The sequence below is a fragment of the Stegodyphus dumicola genome, chromosome X1 (assembly GCF_044657685.1).
Source record: "Stegodyphus dumicola isolate Sdum_Otavi_A_Nest chromosome X1, ASM4465768v1".
NCBI lineage: Eukaryota > Metazoa > Arthropoda > Arachnida > Araneae > Eresidae > Stegodyphus > Stegodyphus dumicola.
The window spans coordinates 223,046,067-223,072,046 of record NC_140780.1 but is presented as its reverse complement, the minus strand read 5'-3'; the positions used below and the strand labels follow the sequence as shown (position 1 = coordinate 223,072,046).

The window sequence follows — 25,980 nt, the reverse complement described above, 5'->3', positions numbered from 1 at the left end:
CACCCGGACATTTGTTTTGATGAGCCGTCAAAGAAGTCTTAAAAATGTGATGAGTTTTCCCCTTTTCAACTAGCCTTTATAATCAAGTGTAATTTCAATTTACTTTTCCCAAACGAATTTAACAAAACGCAATCGATGAGCATTCTTGAGCAAGGTTGTAGTCATACATATTATGAGCTTACCTAGCAGAAGGTGCTATCACCTGATACGGTGAAGAAAGGATGAAAGTAAGATTATTTACTGTACTGCAAGGTATGTTCGTCTCGACAAAAAATTTGTCTAAAGACAAACCACTAAATGTATGATGTCACTTGATCATAATCTTCTTCCAGGCAACTACTCTGTACTCCCCTAATTCCGCGTACCATTACTTGTGAAAGGCCCTTCAACGAAGAAAGAAAATGCGTTAATTAATTTTCAAGGTTTTTATACATTTATGCCATAATCAAATTATTTCAAGATTAACTCTGAACTAATAAACATAATGAATTTAATTTAAGCAAAAATTTCAAATTTATCGTAATTGAACTGTCATAACAAAATTACTATGCAAATTAACACTCTCCTAAATCTGCGTAGCATTTGTTGGGAAAGGTACTTAAACGCACAAATAAGTATTTATTAAATTTTAAATTCATTAAATGTTTATGCCTCAGCCAAGACATTTCAGCATTGATTTTGGATTTTTCAAATTTTGGAAACTTTCTAATATATCATATCTGAAGCACTCGCTTCCCTTTAAGTAGCGTAACTTACTTGCACTCTGCCGTCGATGAGGTGTGTGACATAAAACAGTTACAGTTGGGAGATAACGAACCTCTATTTATACAACTAACACGGCAATTTAGAGCGAGTACCTCAGCTCACTCATGCGCTGCCATCCTGAAATCCTAATCAATTGTAATTGATTAGGATGATGATATGCATGCATATCATACTCTCCTGTGCATTCCCTACAAGTTTCAATTTATCTGCAGGACTTTTTTACGTTTTTGTTTTCAATTTTTATAAAAAATAGTATATAATATCCCTAAGTGATACACAAGTAAAACTCTCCTTCTCAGGTTACTTTAATTTTAGTCAATGTAAAATTAGTGGAAATCACAGTGAAGACCACGTACTATGCTCATTTCATCTGTTTATAATTTCAACATGAAAGGTAATTATAAGCAAAACATTTCTTTTAGTTATTTGAAACACTTAATACCTTTGTGTTTTGATTGTCTTGAAAATTTACATGTAAAGAATTCTGAAAATTTAAATTTTATGAATCAGACCTACCAGCCGCCGAGTAACTGAGACCGTTAAACACCTAGTAATTTAACTCGGGCTCATATCTATATACGGCCCTAACAGTACCGAGTGATTAAAGACTCCTGATCCCGCTAGTTTGTGCCGGGTTCGAGCCCAAGCAAATGGGCTGACTGCATGGTGTGTTCCTTAGTTTTCCCCACGCTTAACTTGAATATGAGTAACTTTCTCGTAGAAAGTCTCACAGTAAGGCATCCCTCCCCTTAGGTGGACAGCCCTTGTGTGCTTTGCCATACTCAGATGATCAAATCATACCTCCATAAGCTTGATTGTATGGACATTTCGAGTTTTTCCCCCTGTATAACGTAAATACGGTTATTACGGTTATGTTTAACTGATAATGGCAAAGCAGTTCGAGGCTTATGTGACCATGAGTAAGGATGCCTTTAAAGAGAGGTTTAAACCTCTCTGTCTGGCTCATATTCAAGTCGCACATATGGAATAGCATGCAAACCCTATGGAGACAACCTTTTCGTCCGGATTTGAACCTCAGTCCAACTACCAATGTTCGGTGAGCTTGTTGCTCGGCCGCTGATGGGTAATATAAATATCACCATTGTCTCCATAGAAAGTCCTCCGCGCAGGCATCACTTGGGCGAATAATCTTAAAACGTGGTAGATCTGTCCAGATTCGGCTCCCGACGTTATAGATGCGTATGATTTTTCCGGCTTCCGCTATACGTAAAAAGAATGCAGATTTCAATAGGCGTTGCTTACTGCGATTATGTTTGTCCATGACTATTTTGATAAGATTGAGCAATGAGAAAAATACTTCTCGAAATATCGATGGACTTTAACAAGTTTTATATAAATATAAATAGAAACATATAACTACTTACTCTCACAGCATTTTAATTAGGAAAACACTTATTAGCAGTTCATTGTCTAGAATTCTTACAAAAAAGTTTGGTTTTTGAACTGTTAATAAAGTTTCTAGAAATTATTTGATAGATTCTGTGACCTGATCTTAATAATAATAAGACATTCCTCATCTCAGCATATGTTGGAATTATGTTAGAATGTTCATCTCAGCAGAATGTTTATTGCATGATACGCTTGCATTCATTTCCAAAGCATCAAATAGATATATTCTGTCATTGAATTTATAGCTTAAGATTTTTCATCAGTATCCATACAAGTGTTAAATCTTTCACAATTTATTAATATCAGTGCTTCCCAGACGGGAAAGTGGTTAATGGCTCTGACTGCCGTACAGAAGGGCCCGGGTTCCAATCCTCGAGAAGGCATGGTTGTAATACAGTGGATGGACAAAAATATGGAAACACCTTGTGAAATGCATGTTTGAAAAGAAAGATTGATTTTAATGAAATATGTAGGTGGCGCTGACATTTTTGACTACTGACGCCACCTATACAACTTCGTAAATGTGCTAAACAGTTCAGTTGTTGTCGGAGTACTGTTATGTGAGGTTGTCATTGCATTATGTCAGAGTTAACAGACTTCGAACGTGGGCAAATTGTTGGAGCACGTATGGTAGGTGCTTCCGTAAGCAAGGTAGCCGAGGTGTTTAGTGTTTCAAGAGGTACTGTATCGAAGATTTATTCCGCATATTTGAAAAGCGGAAAACATCATCTGCTAAATCACAGCGCGGACGAAAGTGTGTCCTGAGTGATCGTGACAGACGATCATTAAGGGCAATTGTGACGAAAAATAAGAAGACCACAGCTGCAAAAGTTACTGCTGAAATGAATGTTGTGTTACCGAACCCTGTGAGTACCAAAACAATTAGAAGGGAGCTTCATAAACAGGAAATTGCTGGCCGTGCTGCAATTGAGAAGCCACTCATCAGTGATGCTAATGCCCGTAACAGGAAAAGGTGGTGTTTAAGTCATAAAGCCTGGACTATAGAGCAGTGGAAGCGAGTAATATGGTCTGACGAGTCTTCTTTCACATTGTTTCCCACTTCTGGCCGAGTTTACGTCTGCAGAACGCCATCTCAAGCCTATAATACAGACTGCTTGTTGCCAAGAGTGAAACATGGCGGGGGTTCTGTTATGGTTTGGGAAGCCATATCGTGGTTCTCTGCTAGCCCCATGATAACTGTGTCAGGGAACATGACTGCCAAGACTTATGTGAACATTTTGGCCGATCAAGTTCATCCCATGGTACAAACTTTTTTCCCCGATGGTGATGGTGTCTTCCAAGACGACAAATCCCCTGTTCACACAGCTCACATTGTCCAGGACTGGTTTTCTGAGCACGAGGATGAGTTGTCCCATCTCCCCTGGCCACCACAGTCACCAGACCTGAATATTATCGAACCTTTGTGGTCTACATTGGAATGGAAAGTGCGTTCTCGTTATCCACCGCCAACATCGTTATCTGAACTTGCCACCGTTTTGCAAGAAGAATGGTATAATATTGTTTTGGCAAACATACAGGAACTGTATTTATCCTTTCCGAGAAGATTGCAAGCTGTTTTGGATGCCAACGGGTTTCCTACACCACATTAAGCAAAGAAACATGTTTTTTTAAAGGTGTTTCCATATTTTTGTCCAACCCCTGTATGTCCATCCCTTCATAAGAGGAAACGGTTGCCCACCTATTAGGTGCCTGCATAATAAATAGGCCACCGGTTCGGCCTAATAGTGACTAATTCCTATAAACGGCTAGAGCCCGCCACTGGGGGGAATCATGTTAGTTGGAGACATTTTTAATTTTTCATCTTCTTTTATTTTATTATTTATTAAAAAATTGGCATGCTTAAACCACATCTTTACTGTCTTTCCTGAGATGCGGTTCAAATACTTTGATGCTGTTTGAAATCAAAATCAAGATGCTTATCGACATAATCCCTTACTGGGCTACATATCTCTATTATTTGACGATAATCTTTCTCTATTTCGACTTTAAATGGCGATTTTATTTTTTTTTATTGGAGACATACTAACTACGCGCATTCATATAAAAATTTATTTGACGAGTTTGATTCATGAGCTCTTTCATTGAAATGTTAAATTGTCGTACACAAAGGGTTGAGAGTTCTTCTATCTACATTAGGAAAATAAGATTCGTATTCTTTGCCGTGTACAGTTTGGGCAGAGGCCTAGTGATAAGATCACCCAAGAATGATATTTCGATGCAAGATTAAAATCCTAGGGCATCAAAGTCTTTGAACTTTGGCTGTTTTATGAGAGCTTCCGTGGTTTTCTCCATATGAAACATGATTGTGAGCCATTTTACTTTGAAAAGTCCTCCGCGAAGTCACCCGTCCCCTTAGATAGCTCTCCTTTACTTTCATTTAAATAATCCAACAGAACCCAGTCCTCTACTGTTAAGCAAGCAGCCTAGATATATTTTTTTCGCAGATCATAGCAGTATTAGAATAGGCTATTCTCATTATTACTTACTGATGCAGATTCTTTGCATTCTTGCGCAATTTTTGTCAAAAAAATTCACAAGCGTAAAAAAATATTTATCCGTCAATCTTGAAACTTAACATGCAAATACCTCTCAGCCAAACGTGCAACTGATAGAAAATGCATAGTCTGTAGATTGCATAAAGCATTTCCTAAGCGCACGAGAAAAGCACGTCCCAAAGCATATAAAAGTTATATTTTTGCAGTTGTGAAAGTTCAGACAGCTTATGGGATGGTGCTACTTATGTTAGCAAATGAGAATGCCTCGAAGACGCTTCCGACGATAACATAGTCAGCTAAGTTATTTTGACAGTCACATCATCACCTTCGAAGTAGTGAGCTGATAGTATCGAAGACGATGTATGCTGAACAGTAGGAATTGTGACATAGTCACACGATTGTTTCTGATGATGCCCATAAAAGTCACGGGGCAATGATAGGGGTAGGATGAAAACTTCTCAGGGGCATGTGATAATTAGATCTGCAATAAGCACAGGACAGCTTCAGCATGTGCCACTGAAAATCATCTACACACGTCTCCTGGAACACGTAATGTCACGAAGTCCAATTTCAAGAGTAATGATACAGGTTTGACTGCTTTACAGCAATCCCATCTAAGAATCTACCTATAGACTATTTTTATTAGTATATATCAGAATGATGTTTCTACTCTCCTTTTCCTTAGATCTTCAGATTTCTGCTCGGTGGAAACCATCTGGGCCTTATTATGACGCTCATTAAAAGTACCTCTCCTGCGTGAATGTGCAGAGCAAATAAAGAATAACTCGAAACAAATTTCGCAGAAAAGCATTTGACGTTCGTATGAGTCCATATCCCAATCTCAGATCATATATCCCTAAGTATTGTTACCAGAATCGACTGTATGTACTAATATATAATTATTCTGGGCCTCTGCTGACTTAACGAATTGCTTAATTTTCATTCAGTTTAAATCACTTCTTTATAGCTGACCTTTTTTCGGGGGGGGGAGGTAGGGAGAGAAATGCGTTTTTATACTCTTTATCTTCTTTATAATCAATTACTCACAATATATTTTAATCCTTGAAATTTAAGGGCGCAAAGATTTTGTGTTAACTTTAGTTCAAAACTACATTTTAAATTTCTTCTAATAGTAAAACAAAACATGATGTGGCCCGTGGTGCAATACAGAAACTTATATTGTTCTTGTTTCTTGTTATATATAGGATATATAGGATTTGATTCGTAGGATATTTATTCTTTAGACATGCGTTCAAAGTCTCGCATGAATTCTTAAATCCAATCATTTAAAAAAAAATATTAAACTTGATGAACTTCCTATCAAAAGGAAAGAATGCCTTTGGAGAGGACTTTCTGAGAGACTTGCTCATGTTTATAACATATATTTTGAAAACTGTAAAGAGGCCCAAGTACCGAGCCCGAGGCGAACTACCAGCATTCAACCTCTTGGCCACAGGGGTAAGCCTGTCTAACTAGAAAACAATTAAAAATCTAAAAGCAGATTAAAGGAATCTTACGGTTTTCGTCAAAGAGTTCAATATAATTTTTAATATCATCCCATAAAACCATAAATGCTACATTTTAACATCATCCGCAATAAAATAAGTTGACATCTGAAAAAAATTTGTAATGTGAAATCTGAATTTTTATTTGATAATTTTGATTCTAAGGTTAAGTTATCTTAAAATGTTAAATGTGTGAGTGTGTAATGTTTCCTATAAATATGCTCATAGGTATATTTTCAGAGAATGTAGCAGCACTTAATAAAACTAAATTTGTGATAAAAGCAGTATTTGGTTTAATAATTCTGCACTTCAACACACTGTGTAAAGAAACTCCCCATAGCGCTAACAAACTTTTATAGTTTAAAACTTTAAAAATGACAGCTTTTCTCCTTCATTTACGAGGTTAAGCGATAATAAAACACGGCAGCACTTTTTCATTATGATTTTGTCATTTATGTTTCAGAGCTCATGCATTAAATTTAAATCATTTTATTTATCCAAACAATGCATAAAAATCTTTTCCCTAAAAATAAACAAATAAATAAAAAACAGAAGACATTGAAAACCCAATTCTGCTTTTGAATTTATCCATTAGACATGCGCAATACCAGATGTCCTTTTGCTCCGCTTTATGCTGAAACATCGTCAAAGCTGTGACGAAGTTCATAAATTACCTTCGATGAGAAGTCGGAAGAAATAATCAAAACACGGAAACGCCCAGGCCTACGACAAGGAACCTCATCAGATTGCCATTTTTCAAAGTCTGGTGTCTAATTCGAGAGCCATGCTGAATATAAAAAGGCCCGCACTGGGGAAACTTTCCTCGTCGAAGTGCAGATTTCGTGACAAATTCCAAAGCCACTACTTAGTGAGTTACGCACTCTTTCAATGAAATATTACTTTCAAAAACATGACATCCTCATCAATGGGGAATAACGAACTCAGTTTGTGGATGCCTTTTTCCTTTTATCGTTTATTACCGGGCTTTCTATATATCGTTTATTATAAAACCACGAACTTTTACCTAGCTTGACTGGCCTTCAAATCACTTAAATAGCATTCTTTTAAGTGACGTAACTTCATTTGCTTGGTATACAAGGCTTAGTTTAACCTACCTTTATTTGAGTCTTGTTTGAAAGATTATTCATCTTCTTTTCTCTTATTGTAAGTTTATTTCCTATTTCGTTTTTGAAGTTTTAGAAATAAATACTTCATTAAAAACGAGTCGTTCATTTTATTTTCCATAAACTAATTGGGGTTACATTTTCTTATAACTATAGTTTTGAAATATTTATCGCACAGATACTGTGTGAATACTTTAGTCTGATTGCAGACACTAGAAACAGATTATTAATACTGCCAACAGAGTCAGAGCCTGTCTCATTTTCTCTCATTTTTAAAATCCTCACGGCAGGAACTAAGTCTCTTTGTGTACATAGATAGTTAACGATTTGTGGTAATCCATTGCGGCATTTCCCAGAAAGTCATAAAAGCTTTCATGTTGGTATGCACAGTATTCTGTACAAGTGAGAGACAAGAAAATTGGTGTAAAAATGCAATACTGATATTTCTACATACCCTTCTCTGCAAATAAAAAATATTTTTATTTCCAACTCTATAAATATAGAAAGAGAATGCTTATATATTCATTAACTACAGCGATATTAACTGAGACCGAATGATTCGCCATTACGCTAAAACGTGATTATATTTGTTACATGTTTATATTTTTATCCATGTGAACTCTGTAAAAAAATCAGTAACATTTATAATGAGATTAATTAAGTTTTTGAGGAGCATTCAACATGAATAGAAATATTTTATGAATAAAAAATATACCGAAAGTAAAACACGAGAATCTATTTATGATCGTAAAACTTTAACGAGTGAATACTACACTAGATCCACGTTACACATGGAGAAAAATACGAAAACTTCCATGCGCCGGTACGTTCCCAGAATACGAGTCAATATCGAACTACCAGCGTTCGAACTTACCCTCTCGATCACTGGGTGACCTTATATTAAGGTAAATGAAACAAAAATTTCGGATCTTTTTCGCTATTAGAACAACGCACGTCAAAGGATTTTCCGCTGAAAATATGTGGGCCAAAATTGCTTAGTGACCTCCGTTAACTTAAAAGTGCTCTTATTCTTATAACAGAGTTCTCGTTTACAAAAAAAAAAAAAAAAAAAGAAAAGAAAAAAAGAAAGAAAAATCTTCAAAACTTCAAAGTTTTTTTTTTCCCCCTTTTTCTTCTTCTTTTTTTTTTTTTTTTTTTTTTTTTTTTTTTTTTTTTTTTAGTAGGACCGCTGAACTCTTGTTCCCTTCGAAAGCAAATACAATAAAAATTCAATTTAAACGATTTTAGAAATACAATATATGTATTTCAGCATTTTACTTATAAAATGTTTTAAAAAAATGATTACCGGCAATTTTATTTCGAAATGTTTTTAATAAATAATATTCATGCTGAAATACAACTTTGGAACATTTTAATAAATAAATAATATTGATGCTAAAATGGCACTGAAACGTTATGTAAATAAACAATATTGATTCTGGGATAGAACTATTTTTTTTAAACATAACACTTATATTTTTAAAATATAGCTATTTACATTACTTATTTATATATTAGTATTAAGTTAACAGAAAAATTTTATATTTGTTTTCAATAATGGAAGGCTATTAGAGTTTGGATAATCTTTACCTTATTAACAAAAAATAAATAAATAAATAAATAAATAAATGCTGATTTTCGCATTAATGAGATGGATAAGCCTGCTGAAGGTCTAGAGGACGCTGTTAAGGGGCATTACGGGTCACAGAGCTTTATGTTCCTCTTGCGTTGCTAAGCCTAGAAAGGAAAGTCCGTTGAGAGCGTAACTGGTAATACATTTCATAAAATGTCATTATTGGAAAGAGGCAAAGTGATGGACGATTGCGTGTTTCTAAACTATGAGATTTTCATCTTTATTGAGGTATACGCAGTTAATCTGAATTTTATGTTTTGTCGTGTGCGGAAATCTCTGAGAACTACAAGGACAGGCTTCGAGGACTACTTATAGTCTATGGAGCACAGATTTTTGGGAAGTATAATTTGAAGCGTATTCTCCTATAACGATATTGTTTCATATTTCCTCAAAATTGTACAAATGACTTATTTATGACTAACATTGCGTTTCATTTGCGGATTTATACCACACTTCGATCATGAAATATTTTTAAACAAATCTGGAACAGCTATGTTATAATATGTCGTTTAATTACGCAAATTACACAGAAACTTTGAGCTTTATGATTTTGATATGTAGGTTTCGATTGTTTTGAAGATCTGATAAACATAAAGAATTTTTTTTTTTTTTTTTTTTTTTTTTTTTTTTTTTTAAATGTAAAATTGGATTCAGTTTGTTTGCTCCAAAGGTAGTGAGACAAAAGAGGGGGAAAAAATCTGAAAGGTTTCAGATTTTAAATTACGTCCATCCAAAGGAGCGTTTTTTTTTTTTTTTTTAACATTTTATGTGTTACCTTTATTTATTAAATATCATGTTCTTTGAACTTAAACCATAAAATTCAGTTCACCAGCAATGTCGCAAAATAATTTTAAAATGAGCATATCTTTAGAATTTCCAATACAATCCCGCGCGCTGGAGATAAAAATTTTATTCCCGCCCCCCCCGTAGAGTATTGCCATTGCTCGCTTTTAAATCGGTGAGTTTGTTAATAAGAAGAAATTCGTTAAAGTTTTACAAAATATGAAATCGATAATAAAACAAATTCCAAATTTCAAATTTGGTCTTCCACATGCCCACATTCGTAGGAGGATTACGTCAATTAAAATTCGATGGCTCTATGTTCCGTTGTTTTATCACAATGCGAGAAATATGCATACATATATGCAGATTTTTCATTATTTAATTTTTCCAAATATAATGCAGGAAGCTAACATTTGGTGGCAACAGTTTGAAAAGTGATATAGCCTTTTAAAGTTTTCAACACAAAATCGCAAAAGGAAAACAATAGTCCTTCAGAGACAAAGCTCCTTTGGACTAAAAAAATCTAGATTTCGAAGCTTGCAGTTTAATGCTTTAAAATACATATAATAATATTATTTGAGCATTCTTTACCAAGTGGCTGCAGGAAGGGCAGAATCGCTAACACTAACTCAAAGAAGACTTTTAAGGAATTGAAGGTCTTTACAGAAAAACATTTTACAAAATATCACGTTTTTTAAGAGTATATGATTCAAGTAGTCCCAAAGCAGAGATTGAAGAACTAAAAAAATGAAACTCATTTGTAAGAAATGGCGCTTCTTTCTTAGATCTCAAAGAACAGTCACGCCCGGAAGAAACGAATCGAATAGATTTGGCTGATAACGGCGCCAGAGTGTTTCTCTTGATCTTGCTGAGATAAAAATTAATTTAGAGGAGAAAAGGTGCGAAGAAACAGCATACAGAAGGCAGTATTTTCATTCATTCCTTATCTGTTTTACCATCTGAGTGTTTTCGACCTTTTACTGGCCACTAAAAACCAATTTTCCATTCCTAAATTTCGAGCTTCGTAATGGGCGTGCCAAATACAAAGCAGTAGAAGAAAAAGAATTGGCCTAATCTTCTGTTGCGTGTTAGAGACCAATCCGTTATTCTGTCAAATCTATAAGCAAGACGGCAAAAGTAATAAATGTTTTTTTTTTTTTTTAATGAATTTGCGGATAAATGGCGAAGCGAATTGTCAACAAAATGCTAGCCAAACAGTAAGATAATATTCAAAATTCGTATTAATTCTCAATGACAGAAAACGAAACTGTGTTTTTGCAGATCATATTCAGCGACGTCTGGGCGTTTTTAATAAGCGGCTCTCACCTTAATAATTCTCTAACAAATTACTCTAACGACTTCCACTTCTGTTTGTTATCTTCTTTGATGATGAAGGCGCAAGTGGCATGCCTACGGATATGAAGGACACGCATTTTTCACGAATCGATGAAGTTTAATTACATTTTTATTCTATCTGTTTATTTGTTTCACGTAGGCTGAAAACCTGAAGCACAATTATTATCTTGTGGTAGAACTTTCATCGAAAAAAATAATATCTATCCATCATACTTATATTCTTATTCGAGTAATTTGTTATTCGTTGTACATTTGGCAGTCCATAAATATTCCAATAGCTTCACTCAAATGCAGTTTTAATATGCTGCATTCTTGTAAACGCAAATTTCAACTTATGAAAAGGGCGGCACACAATGGTTTTAAAACAATTACCAAAATATGTATTATTTAGAGTTTAAAAATATATTTGAAATGAACTTAGAAGTTGACACCTTATTTTAAAGTTTACAAAAGCATTTGTGTTAGTTTTGTGATACATAGAACAAATCAAGCCACCAATCTAAATATAATTTTTAAGCACATATCAGCGCGAAAACTTGTTAATGGCTTAAGTGAATCCTGAACAGTTGATACACTGCTACAAGTAAATAATAATTGTAATTTAAATTTCAAGTAAAATAAATTTACTTTTTTTATTGTGTAAATGCTTGTAATCTAAATTAAGAATTTAGTCTAGAATGTTTTGTGATGGCTTCTTTTAATGACACTTGGACGGTGGCAACACTGACTGAGTTTATGAAAACGTCAGATTGCTGCATCGCCTCTGCGATACACTGAAAGTAATAACTTAACTAAGACATAAAAGTTGAAAAATTGTGGTAGCATGCTTAAACAACATGTTTGATGCATGAAAACATGACATAACGCATGCTTAAGCAACAAGTAGAAAGCTGAAACAACATTTTCTCTCTAAGAACTTACACTCTCATGCAAAATCGAATAGGAAATACTATAAGACAACTGCAGTCAAAATGGTAGTACGGTTTATGTGCGAGTTTAATTCGTAAGTGACTAAAATGATGTTTATGTAAACGTGAACCTCTTTAATGCATTGAAATCTTATATGAGTGAGTCTAGAGATTATAGTTTATTCTCAAGTTGTGTTACAATGACTTATAACATAATTTGACTTATGTATTTGTTTTGTAATTCTACTTATGTATTTGTTTTGAATATATTCAAAATTCTATTCAAAAAGTATTTTTAAGCAAGTGTATTTTGCAAGCCTATTTGGTATTTCCCGATTGCTACAAAATATTTTAATATAATATAGCTATTTTTACGTTAAATCCAACAAAGGTTAGAACTACTGTTTTGTTCAAGATCGCAAAATGTTTAATAGAAGCAATTTTTATTATCTGAGGTTCTTATTGAACAGTCATGTTTTCGCATCAGTACTGTATTAAAAAATATATAAGACATAACTACATATATGACATACATAAACAATTTCAACTTTTTGTACATTGCCGTAAACAACCACAAGCCTTTTCTCTTTAACTTGTACAGAGATTTTCAAGGTACTATAAACACACTGATTCTTAAGACACAATAACACGCCGAATAAATACTAATTCAGAAGTCAAACAACAAAAATCAGCGTTATATTTTCAAATTTTGACAATACTAGTTTCGATGGTTTTACCGAACCACCATCGTCAGCTGCGAAAGCGCAAATGAACGAGATAGGATATAATGATCAGATAAGATAAGAAAGCCTGGACAGAAAATAAGCTAGTGGTGCCATCTATTGATAAAACCAGAACTTAAACATAATTTCTTTAAAGGCCGAAGGCAAAGATGGATTGGAATTAGGATCGTTAACTAGAACAGAAAGATTTTTTTGAATGTGAAATGCCTCTAGAAAATCCAGTTCTCTAATGGAAGATGCTTTTTGAATAATTTTGGCAGCAGAAAAATTGAAAGTGTGATTTTCGGACCAACAATGTTGGACAACAGAAGACTTCTGTGTTTCCTTTATCCTAACATATGCCTCATGTTCCTTGACGCGAAATTTTAAGGCTCTATTAGTTTGGCCAATGTAAATTAAACCACACTGGCAAGGAATCCTATAAATACGCCAGGAATTCATATCCGGAATGGGGTCCTTGAGTATGGAACTCGGAATTTTATTGATGGGAGAATCAACGACCCGAAAGTTAAATTTCTGCAAAATATGTTCAACTTTATAGCTAATTGATTTATAGCTAATTAGTTAGCTAATTGAGCGACTTTATAACATTGCACATTTCACAAGAATTTAGAACTTTATTTTTGTAGTAATAGATGTTGTTGTGCACTTTATAATGCATCCATTACTATATACACTTGCAAAATTTTATAAACATTGGTATTATTATTCTAATTGACAAAATCTTTTCTTTCGACATATATTACATGCTTTGATTTAGAATAATTATTCGCGACCACATAATTGCGAATCCTTTCTTAGTTATCCGAATAAGAAATAAATAATTTAGAAAAGTAAAAAAAAGTTTTGTTTCCGAGAGAAAAGTTCAATGCCTTAATATTTAAAAGAGTAGCTTTTGTTCTTTGTTTACTAAACAGATCGGGGAAACATACTATAAACTCGATGTTTTGTTTTTCTATCACACAAAACCGCAATAAGTAAGTTCTACATTTCAATGCATTTTTACTCCTGTTATTCACACTCTGCATACAGCATTAAAAAAGGAAAAAAGTTATTAAACAAATATGAGGGCGCCTGTTGAATATAAAATTGTAGCGAGGCAATTAAGTATCACTGATTTTGCACGTTACGCGTAGCCAGAAAACTATTCTAATTATTTGTCTGATTTTCGTAATACTTCAGCTACAAGGCCATTCGTATCTCAATAGCTTAAATTTCTTTTAAGTATTAAACTGTAATCTGAATACAAAGATTCGATTGTACTTTTTTATTTTGTTTATCTTTACAATCTTTTGCACTTTTTTATTTTTTGCAATTTGTAAATTTCAGTATTTTTTCGAGGTGTTAAGAATTTAGTTTGAAGTTTAGAGATCCTTTTTAAATTTTTTATCTTTTTCTGTCAGTCTTTCAACATAATAGTTACTATCCTAATTTTATTTCTAATTTACATCATATTTGATGCTAGAGTAACTTTTATATTGTTAAATTCTATTAACTCAGACATCATGTTAAGTATATAGTAATATGGGAACAACTATATTACCAAAATACATAAAATGTTTTATGCAAGGTTTTTGAATATACCCCGCTTCTGAATAACTCGGAGAGTCTGGAAACGATTTGATCCCAAATATAGAGTATTCATATAAGAAAGTGAGCTAGATATTGCTAAAAGTAACATGGAAAAGGAAGCTCTTTACAGTTTACTGATGCACAAAACGTACATGCTTTATTTGCGCATTACAAGCGCGAGGTAAAAACGAAAACGTTCTTCTCAAACCTGCATAACAGAAAAATAAAATCTACGTATTGCACATTTATTAATGATAAAACTGATTTTTATCTAAACATACCTTAAAATATTCAAGGCATACTCATCATTTTCCCTATTGTTTCGAGGCCCACCAGCGGCTGAGAGGTATAAGTCGCTGAATACTGGTAGTTTCAGTCCGGGGTTCGAATATTGCGAACAGGCTGGTTGCTTTCGTTGTGTTCTCCATGTGTAAATTGTATATTAGCCTATTTCCCTTCGAAAATCATCCACGAAGGCATCCTTTTCCTTAGGCAGATAGCCCTCGAGGCTTTGCCGTAATAACATAAAACCTTATTGTTTCGCTGTTTTTAGATCCTTCGCTCTGTCTCGGAGTTTTTAAAACTGTCTCAAATCTTAGAAAGGTTTTGAAACATATTTATTGCAAAAATATCTTCGTACAGCGCAGCGTCAGTTAACTATTGATTTTCGTTGGTCAGATTTGAAATACAATCTTATTAGTAATGAATCCAAAATTTTCGCACAGAGGATGTCTAGAGGCCGACGTCAGTTCGACACCCTTTTGTAAATTACAGGACTAAGTTTGAAAGATGTGTGAATAGATTACCGAGACGTGTAAATTAATTTCACTGATAGTAACTGAGAAGAGGTTTTAAGAAAACCGAGATCTCCGACATCTTGGATGATTCTGATATAATCTGACAAGATGTAGATGATGTAAATCGTTAAATCGAATTTTATTTTCTTTTCAAAACGCATTTGGCAAATTTGGCTATTTACATCCTTTTTACTCAAATCACTTTCAAATTGTTCGGAACATGCATTTATTTTTAAATATTAAATCCTTTTCAAAAATCTTGACTTCTGATAAATCCCTTATTAATAGACACAAATAACAAAGGCTAGCATAGCCTCTACCTTTGAAGAAAGATCATTTTAAGAATTCGTTTTTGAAGGTGAAGCTATATTAATATTTATTTTAATCTTTTCTATAAAAATAAATACTGGTATAGTCCTATCTTCGAAAAAAGTTCGATTTTCTTGTAACAGAAAGTACATTTTGAAAAACTTCGCTTTGTTTTCTCTCTTCGATATTCAATTAGAAAAATTTTAAAATGGGGGGCAAAAGAAGCATTTTCTTGGAAATCCCATATATATTATGATATATAATTTTCATTGAGTCTCATGGCATTATTTGTGTCTTTTTAGCATCGAAAATATATGCAGGCCATATAGATTTCAGCTCGTAATTCAACGTTTTCCACTATACGTTAGGCTTTGATCCCTTTTTCCTTTTTAAGCTGGTGGTACCTTGTGCTAATTTTCAGTACGAAAGGTTAATTTTAATTTCCATTACCAACACTTTATTTTGAGCAAAGGAATTATTAAAATGCAATTATTACCTTTACATATGTTTGGTCATATTCCATATATTTTTTGTTTACTATTCTCCAGAAATTTAGGTCTTTCGAAATTTTTTATTGCTTCGTCCAATTTATAGGATTGATTTGAAAATACAAGAATGTCATATCTCTTAAGAATATAAATTGATCAGAAATAAATGATAATACGTAATGAAATCTTTATACAATAAGAAGCTGTGCAAAGTAATTTAAAGCCGTGAAAATATTCATAAAAAATCACTCTAATATTTATTCTACAAATTATTTTAAAAGTGTTTTAAAAGTTCAATTTCAGGAGTCAGGCTAAATTTAACAGCGGAATAATAGCATATTTAAAAGAACAAAAATGAAATCTGAAGAAAAAAAAATTCGAGCGATCAGAATTTAATTATCTTTCGTTTTTTATTCATGCATTTATCAGTCATGTACTAGATTTCAAAATACTCACCAATTTATTATTTATATACAGGATGATTTGCTTGAGCGTGTACCAACTTCACGGAAGAATAGGTTACTCAAAGACGATTCGGAATTACATATCAATGTACGGGTGGAAATGCAGTCCTCATGTGCTACAGTATTCAGAAAAGAAAACAAAAGAAATGAAAGACAGAATGATCTGAATAATAATATTTTAATCAGCAAATCGTTACAATCACGATATTTAGAGTTACGTAAGTGTTCGAAATTACAGGTACAGTTATAAGTGGGTGGGGCACCAGCACTTCACAACAAGTTGTACAAGTATAGTCTCACGGCACTAACTGTGCAGCTCCTACCCAGTGTTAAGGGAGAACACCACGGGGGCGATCCGAGTATCTCCTACCCCCCTCTTGCTTTACCACAACCACTCGAGAGGACTTTCAGCTGGCCGTGTATTTTGAGTGCTCTCTTGCCGCAGAGACACTATATACTTACAAACATCCGTGCATTCTCCTGGATTCGAATCCGAATCTATCGGTTTAACAGTCACGGACTTTTTAAAATATATCGAGACTCTCACAGATGATCGCACTAGATTCGCTAATGCTCGCGACAATATCCTCCACATTGGCCACGATTGTATCTTATACCAAGCTTTTCAAGTAACTCCAGAGAAAGAAATATAGGCAGGACAAGTTCAGGGAACGTGCAAGTTAATAAGCAGGACCACCACCAGTCAATAAACCGACCAATCCACGTTTGACCAAGTGTCAAATTTGAGTGTTCCCAAACGGAAAGAGTAGAATAGGCTGGGGTTATACTGGAACCACATATCGTTGCTCCGTGGCTTCTGGATTCCTTGCTCATCTAACAATCTGGGTAAAATTTCTTCCAAGAAAATCTTATGAGACCATCAATCCAAACGAAAAAGCATGAGATGTGGTCGTTTTAGGTGGTCGCCAACAATGTCCGCTCATATATTGATGCAAAACCGTTATTGTGCTGCACGTGTTCTGGTACTCTAGGGGTTGTTCACTGCGCATAATGTGTGTTAGGCGCATTGTAGCAGTCCTTTCTGCTAAAGTATGCCTCATCAGTGAATGTCGAAAAATGGGGTTCCGTCGCACCTTTCTGCTTGTACCATTCATCAAACACAACTAGCGATACGTACATGGTATGGATACAAATGGTTCGAGTGCAGGATTCTTCTGTCAATGGTTTGAGAAACAGCGAGGTTTGTAGTGATTTCTCATGTACTAACATGTGGATTCCTTTCTGCATAAACGAAGCACCATCTCTTCTATTCCACGTGTTCATCTCGCTCGTTCCCGATTCCTTTGATTTGTCTGGAAAGATTCCGTATCGCAGAATCTTTGATGCTGCCGTGCAAACATCTGGTGATTCGGAGCCACCTATTCGGCTACCGCTCCCTATACAGCTCGTCCATTACATTCGACCGCTCTGTATGTTAGATGCATATCTCGGAGTTACTGAAACCTTCCATCCTGCTTCCTCTGCGGTTGACTGTCGAATGCCGAAAGTCGTTAGCGGAGGTTTTACCTGTTCCGGATCAACGCACTTTAGAGCTCTACGAATGCGCTCCTATCTCCACATTGCTATGCATTTCCAAATCGTCCACCCTTCCTTGAAGTTTGTACACGCTTAAACGAATCACCTTGTACATGTCAGATTATATAAAAATAAAATACATATATTATACATCAATAAGAATAAACAAAACAAAAAAAAAAAAAAAAAAGAAAAGCAAAAGAAACCCCTCCAATATCGCACTCACTTTATCATTGCTCTTCAAAATTTGTTTGAACCGAAGCACAGATAGTGATTGACTAATCCTTAAAACATTTTCTTATTAGTAATAAACACGTATTCTTTTAATTTTTTATAAAATCTCAACAGATCATTAAAATGGTTGCAGAATTTGTGAGTTGATGCAGTCTGCAGTTAAGGTATTCAAGTATTTCACACTTTAATTTGATGCATCAATATTTTATGGTTATTAATTAAACAGCATGTGCTTACATAATTCACAGGGAAATACGACTTCGAATTCGTTATCGTGCTTTGAGAAAAAATTAATTTTAACTGCTTTATTCTGATTGTTCGTGAATACTTCGCACATATTTTATTATTACGCCATAAATAAAATTTTAAGATATTGTTATAAAATTGTTTGTTTCATATTTTAAATTTTTTTTGGACCTTTTAATGCAGTCCCCTCTTCCATTCAATGTTAAAATTTTTTTAATCTGTAAATTGATAAGGAATTACTTGCATGATTAATTTTTAACAAATTTAAATGTCATGTTTCGGGTCATGAGCTCATTTATTACTTTGTATCAAATTTGAAGTATTAGGGGGACCGGAAAGTAATGTCGTTTCTGCACATGTCCTCGAAGGCATGCCAAAGTCATTTTAAGGTTATTGTGACTTGCTCACTTCTAAATAATTCAATATTAAACTTTTTTTTTTTTTTCCAATTTTGGGTGAAGTGACCAGCCAAGAGCGTATCCGGCATTGCATGCTTTTTAAGTTTCGCAAGGGTAGTAACGCAATAGTTGCGACGTAAAGCATTTGCTATGTTTATCGATGTACATTAGACGTTCGTAAATGCCAAAGATGGTTTTCCAAGTTCAAATTCTGTAATTTTGATCTCTCTGACTCCTATCGATCAGGAAGACCAACAACATTAGAGAACGATATGCTAAGGGCAGAAGTGGAAGCAAATCCATGTCAAACACCCTTAATCTACCTTGGTCCTCCATCCAAGAACATTTAAAGCAGATTGGAAAAATAAGCAAAGCAGATGTTTGGGTCCCCTATAATCTGTCTGAACAGAACAAAGCCAACTGATCCATCATATGCAATGGAACCATACAGAACCGTTTTTTGATCTTTCGATTACTGGAGACGAAAAATGGGTCCTATATGATAATCCAAAACGCAAAAGGCAGTAGCTCTCTGCAAATGAACGGGTTTACACAGAAGCACCGAAAAGGTGCTTCTGTGCGTTTGGTCGAATATTCGCGGAATTGTTCATTTTGAATTGCTGAAACCTGGATAAACTGTTAATGCAGACCTTTAGTGTGAACATTGCATTGAATGAGCCAATCTTTAATCGAAAAATATCAATTGTCAACAGAAAAGGCGTCATTCTGCAACACGACAATGCAAGACCGCACTGTGCAAGACGAACACTGGGAAAAATTAATGTATTGGGGTGGGAGGTACTACCATACTTACCTACCATACTTGGCCGATATCGCAGCATTGGATTTCCACTTATTCGGATCCCTACAACATTTTCTTAGTGGCAAAAAAATTTGAAAATTTGGATGATGTCCAAAATGTCCTCTCGAAATATTTTACTCCAAAACCAATTAATTTTTATCGGTCCGAGATTGAAAATCTGCACATTAGATGGCAAAAGGTTGTTGATAACGAGGGTGATTATATTATTGATTAAAAATAAAAACGTGTTAAAATGTATTCGTTTGAATTTAATGTAAGAAAGCGACATTACTTTCCGGTCCCCCTAATATATACTTGATAAGCAAAATGAATAGCATTGCTTTATCTTGGACATAATGACAAAACAGATTTCAGAAGCGCATATATTTTGCTTCTGTAAATAGGAAAGTTTCACTTTTTTACAATGCTAGTAAACATGAAGATATTCAGAAATGCCTATTAACCGTGTTGCAGAATTTAATTCTTACATCTCAATTACAATTAAGAATTGCATTTTCTTTCTATTCGTCCAGAATAAAGATTAATAAGTGCGTATCTGAAATCATGAATTACTCAACTATACATCACCAATCAAATAAAACATTTTCATCAGTTTTTTATATATAATAATCTTTTGGATGAAAGCATTTATCGTTTTTTAATATAAAATACACTGTATGGACACAAGAAAATCAAACCTAGATTTCAAAATAATGCTCTAAATAGCACCTAAATATCATGCGATCTGATGCAGGGAACTCTGAACCGCTTTTTCTATCTGGAAAAATATGTTTCTGAGTCAAAAGTAACTGAAATCTTGATAATTTTCAGAATCTCAAAATTTCGCAAGTTAAGATGAAATAAATCCGTTATGTTGATCATGAATTTCTACTGTATTGTTGCATAAAATAATGCACGATGTATGACGTAAATGTATGTAAAAAATGTACGATGACTTTTGTAATGTTTCAGGAACTTAATAGTCACAAGCAACTTAAAAATACGTGGAAATGTCCAATAGGGAAGAAACAAAGTAGTAAAAGAGACCGTGATTTCCGATCCATTTTGTTGCTTCTTTTAGTCTTCGTTGCTTATTTTTAAATAACTGCTCTTAAAGAAAATAAGATAAAAAAGTGATTTAAAGCAATTGCAAATATTGTCAATGATACCTGCTCCCTGGAAGCAAATATTCATTTGTCTGATAATCGGTATCATAAGTTTAACCTGAAACTTTCTTTTATTCTAAAATTTAAGCAGGTGCATCTTGATTGCATCAGTTGTTAATTAAATGTATATTTACATATACTACTTACCCATCTGTATGTAGTTATCATGTACCAATATGTACTGAAGTTCCCAAAAGTTGGCACAAATGAACCCATGCAGATTAAATAATAGCGACAAGCATAGTGATAGACATATATGTTGAAGCTTCTAGACCTGTTTTACCTTGAGAATGAAAAACCCATTGAGCTTATAGGCTTTATTTCTTGAAACCGATTTATGCTACCAAATGAAATGCTCCCAGATATACAAGTGACTACATCCCTAAAAGTCACTTGCATATCTTTCATCACTAATATCTCCATTTTTAAATGATTTCATTTCTTAATGACGTAGATAAGCGAGAAAAGAGTTGATCATCTTCCCAAGAAATTATTTCACGATAACATTATGCTGTCTATTTGGCAAATGTGAAGCAAGCTGGAGCAGTATTTCTTTAACGTCTCATATATATCTTTACTAATATCCTGCGTCTACCTGTTCTTTATAAATACTTTACACTACTCGAACTACATAAGGAACAAACGATGGAATTATTTTCTCTCATATTACAGACTTAATTTTTATTATTATTTAAAAAAAAGAAAAAAATAATCTGTAGTTTTTAAATTTGTCATTAAGCCTTATTAAGAGGTCTGTAAAGCCTGTAAAAATTCCATCCAAATCCCTTTTACCTTCCCTTCTGCTAACTTTTTGCCCATCCTTCGTATTTCGTTAGATTTATAAGGATTTATTTTCTCAGATAATTAGGAAAATCTTAAGCCAATATGTTAGTTTTGATTGCACTGGTGTTGATTTCCAAGAGCCATATGATTCTTGAAAAAGTGTGGGCTTTATTATTATTATTATTACGGTGAAGTCGGATATGCCTAGTATCTTTAAACGATATAATGGCCCTCACAAGTAGATTAGTAGTATTTCAGTATTTAAAACATGCGATTGCGCTTCTCGAGATCTTAAAAAATAACAAAGCATTTAATGGGTCTGAAGCATTTTGAAATTCAGACCCCAAACTGCATATTTTAATCAATATTTCGGTAGAAAGCTTACTTGTATTACGCAACGTGTTAACACTATTTGGAGAGAGCGAAAGTAGCATAAAAATTTATGTATATATCATGATGAAATTAGGGCCTTCCTAATTCTCTTACAAAGGTCTACCGCAGTTAATGCATTGTTTGGATCTCATTTATTTATCTGAGCTCCAAAAAAGACTTCAGCCGGAAATTTCGCACAGTTATTTAAAGCAGACATATTTATTACAAAACAAACCACAACGGACAACACTGCCCCGTTAGCAAAAGATATTGAAAATAGTTGCATGTGCCGAATCACTTTGCAACGAAAACCTGCAGATTTCGTGCTAAAGATCCATCTGCAGTAGAAAGAGAATCCCTTTGTTTCCGTGGGTCGGTAACATTCATCAGCGGGAATTACTCTTAATGTTGGCCATTGAGAAATAGAGACGAGGCACGCTCAGAATGCTGTTTTGGAAAGAAAAGACCATCAATATGTTTCATGTTTAAATCTTTCTGGACGACAGGCTAAAGAGGGATTATTAAAGTTATTCGTCTCATAGAAGCAAAAAATGTGCTTTCGTGAAACTACATGAATAATATTTTTTGAGGAAGTAAGCTAACAATTTGCAAGAAAAGTTCCCTGGCAAGTTCCCTGGAAGTGCCTTTCCTCCGAATAAAAGGTCTGCTTGTAACATAAATATGAAGGTTCGTTTCCCTTAGCCTTTCCACGACAGTCATCGCTGCAAACTCCCGTAGTGTGTTTTACCGTTATTAAGCAGTCTAATTTAACACAAAAATATTGGTCTTAAAATAGGGAGTACCATTAAAAAATGATCTCCAATGATCACCTGTAAATAATTAATTTTAAAACCTTGCATGCAAAATTGTCTGATTTATTAACTGGATAAATATGCTGCTGCTCTCACTGTGGTTACCTTATGTTTCAATTCGTAAATGGTAATTTCAAATCAGATTATCTTCAAAAGTCTTCAGAGTGAATACACGTTTAAAGTTATTCTCGTAATTTTCACTTCCTAATAAATAAGAAAAGACAAACTTGTAAGAACCAGTTACTCAGATCAAGTTATTTAATAAACTGTGAAATCATCACCTTTATTAGCGATTTTTAATACCTCTTAGACCTTCTGCGTTAAGATGTAACGAAGAAAAAATTTTTTAAGTGCTTAACGTTTTGTTTTTTGAAGCAATATTCTCCCTACTGGTTGTATATTTCTCCCTTTGTTTCTTAATTCCCTGCATTTTGAATTAACTGTGACAAAAACTCTAGTCAGTGTAGGTGTCGTAGTAACATTCAAACAAAATATTTTACCATTAAATCCTTGAAACAGAAAATTAAGATTCCTAACTGGTGGAAGTATCCCAAGTATGGTATAGTTAATTACTGTTTAATGCACTGACTATCTTTTCAATAAAACACCAGTAAGTCTTCTCTTAATTTTTATCATTATACTCTATATATTATATAAAAACAATAGGAAATGTTAAACATTATTCAATCCCTTTCTGATAATTTTAATACTAAAGTCAAATAAATTAAATTTTTTTAAATATACTTTGAGAATAAATAACAATTAAATATCTACGTATGGTGCAAATGAATATTTTTATGAATTGAATAAAAAGGACATATTCGTGAAATGAAATTGAGCATTATGTAAGAATATGGAAAATAGAATGAAATATTCTATATGTTATACAGAACATATTCTTAAATATCTAAAAATTGACTCTCTTTTTCTATTTTTATTTATTTATTTATTTATTTACAGGTTCCGAAGGTACATCCCCCAAACCTGCGCCTTTAACGTGTCACCTTCGGCGACATAAAAGCAACAGGAAACCACGGACTCCGTTCACTACTCAGCAGCTTCTTGCTCTTGAAAGAAAATTTCGGTCAAAACAATACCTTTCTATCGCCGAGAGAGCTGAATTTTCTTCGTCACTGAGCTTGACAGAGACTCAGGTCAAGATTTGGTTCCAAAATAGAAGAGCTAAAGAAAAGAGATTAAAAGAGGCAGAAATTGAAAAACTACGTATGGCTTCTAGACCTTATCCTACTTTGCAGTCACCTTTGCAACTCCAGCACGGCGGAGCACTTGCAGGCTTACCATCTGCGGTTGCAAATGCTTTCTTCTCACCGATGGTTTCAGGTGTAGGAGCGTATGGTAAAATACCTGGATCAGCTCTAATCCAACCATACTGTATACCTTCTTCTGCTCAAATGACATCACTAACACTCTGTCCCAGGTGACGTGATGCCAAATTAAACTGATTTGTACTGTGCTGTGAGATACAGTATTTCACTGCTTACTAGGAATAGATCTTCATACTTCAGAAGTTTTTCGTGCTTCAGAAGATTTACGTGTATATTAAACAGATTAGACTTTCCAGTATTTAAAGTGTGAACTGGAGCAAATGATATGCAAGGGAAAAGGAATAAGTTTCCTGAAATCACCTCAAGTCTTTCAAAACAATAATTTTGCATATTGCAATTGTAGTTCTCCTGCGGAGATATTCAAAACTGTTTACAAATCTAAATGAATAAATAAATAAAGCTATAAATGTTCAAAATGTCAGCATGTGCAGTCCAATGTTCATAACATAATTTTACTTTTTATGAGTTTACTGTTTTGATTCTGAAAAGATTCTAGAATAGCGGAGTTAAGAGAATTAAAAGAAAACTTACTTGTTTGCTAAAACGAGTTTCGAAACTATTTTAACATCAGCAAATTATAAAGGTGAGTACTAAGGTGTATACGTATGTCAAAGATTTTGGAAGATTCTTTGTTTGAGGTAGTTATTCACATCAGTTCTTCTTTCAGTGCAAATGGATTTTTGGACAGAACAATGTAAGTAAATTATTACCTCAAAAACAAAAATGCATAGCATAGAAATAACTTTTATGCCTAAAACATGCTAGTGACGTTAATTTCAATGAAGAATATATTTAACTGTTATTTCAACAAAGAGTTTGTTTCTTCTGAAATATACTGAAAGGCAAGAAAACATTTCCAATGAGGAATAATTTATCTCAGTAAAAATGTAACAAAAGTAATTTCATTACACAGATAATATTTACGTTGATAAACCTCTTAATGATGATATTGCTTTTAAAGATGTTGTTTTTAGATGCTGGAAGAGTAACTTCATGTAATCCTTGTAAATGTTTTACGAGTGTAGGCATTTCTGAATTAAATTGTTTTCTCGAGGATGTTGTTTTAACTTGACTCTCTGTTTCTCAGTCATCAATAATGCTCAAGGCATCAAACGTTACTTATCGAAAACAATAATCTTTGTAAAAATGAAAGAATTTCAAGACATATTTGCATATTTATTTTTGTAAACATACTAACATCAGTTTTTAATTAATAGCAACTATATTTTTAGATGTGAGCATGTGTTACTCGAAGTAACAGTATGAGTCTTATAATTATTTGATTAGGGTGCATTTCAGATTTTTCGTGGAAACTTCAGAAATTTTAAATTCATTTATATGAAAAAAATTGAATAAATATGGCAACTAGTGTATTAATTTTATGCGTAATTAAAAAAGTTGGCGTCAAGAAGTGCAAGTATTCAGCTAAATTTTTGAAATAATTCTCTCTCTCTCTTTTTTTTTTTTTTTTTTTTTTTTCTTTTTTTCTTTTCTTTTGAGCACAAATTTCTCATTTCATCTCTTTTTGGACAAAATTAAATTCTAGTTACCAGCACATTTGCGACCATTGGTCTATAACGGATGTTTTTAGATGAAATATTGAAATATTCGCCTATTAAGCTTAAAACGTTCTATTAAGCCTAAAATCGATTCAAATTCTCAAAGCACAGGCACAGGCACGAAAACTAGAGCTCTTAAGTCCTTTACTGAGGTATACTGAATACCTTGAATGCACGTCACTTCAGAAATTCTTCCCCAAAATCTTCTATAGGATTCAGATGTGGCTTTGCAGTGGCCCACTTTACCCTAAGTACATGGGGAGAATGAAATCAATTCACAGCAGGAGCAGATTATCTTGTTAAAATATGTCAGTGAGTGCGCTTATTTTGGACCATCATTTAGGAAAAATTTC

The 25,980-nt window shown here is 33.8% G+C and overlaps 1 protein-coding gene across 1 annotated transcript in view; it reads left to right on the top strand.

Annotated features, from left to right (window-relative positions):
- Window positions 1-25,124, top strand: part of LOC118188150 (uncharacterized) — a 72,676-nt gene extending 47,552 nt beyond the window's left edge. Inside the window, exon 2 of the mRNA XM_035358518.2 lies at window positions 23,683-25,124. Coding sequence (XP_035214409.1) covers window positions 23,683-24,164 — 482 coding nt within the window. The 3' untranslated portion in view covers window positions 24,165-25,124. The remainder of the gene's footprint in view (window positions 1-23,682) is intronic.
- The last annotated feature ends 856 nt before the right edge of the window (window positions 25,125-25,980 follow it).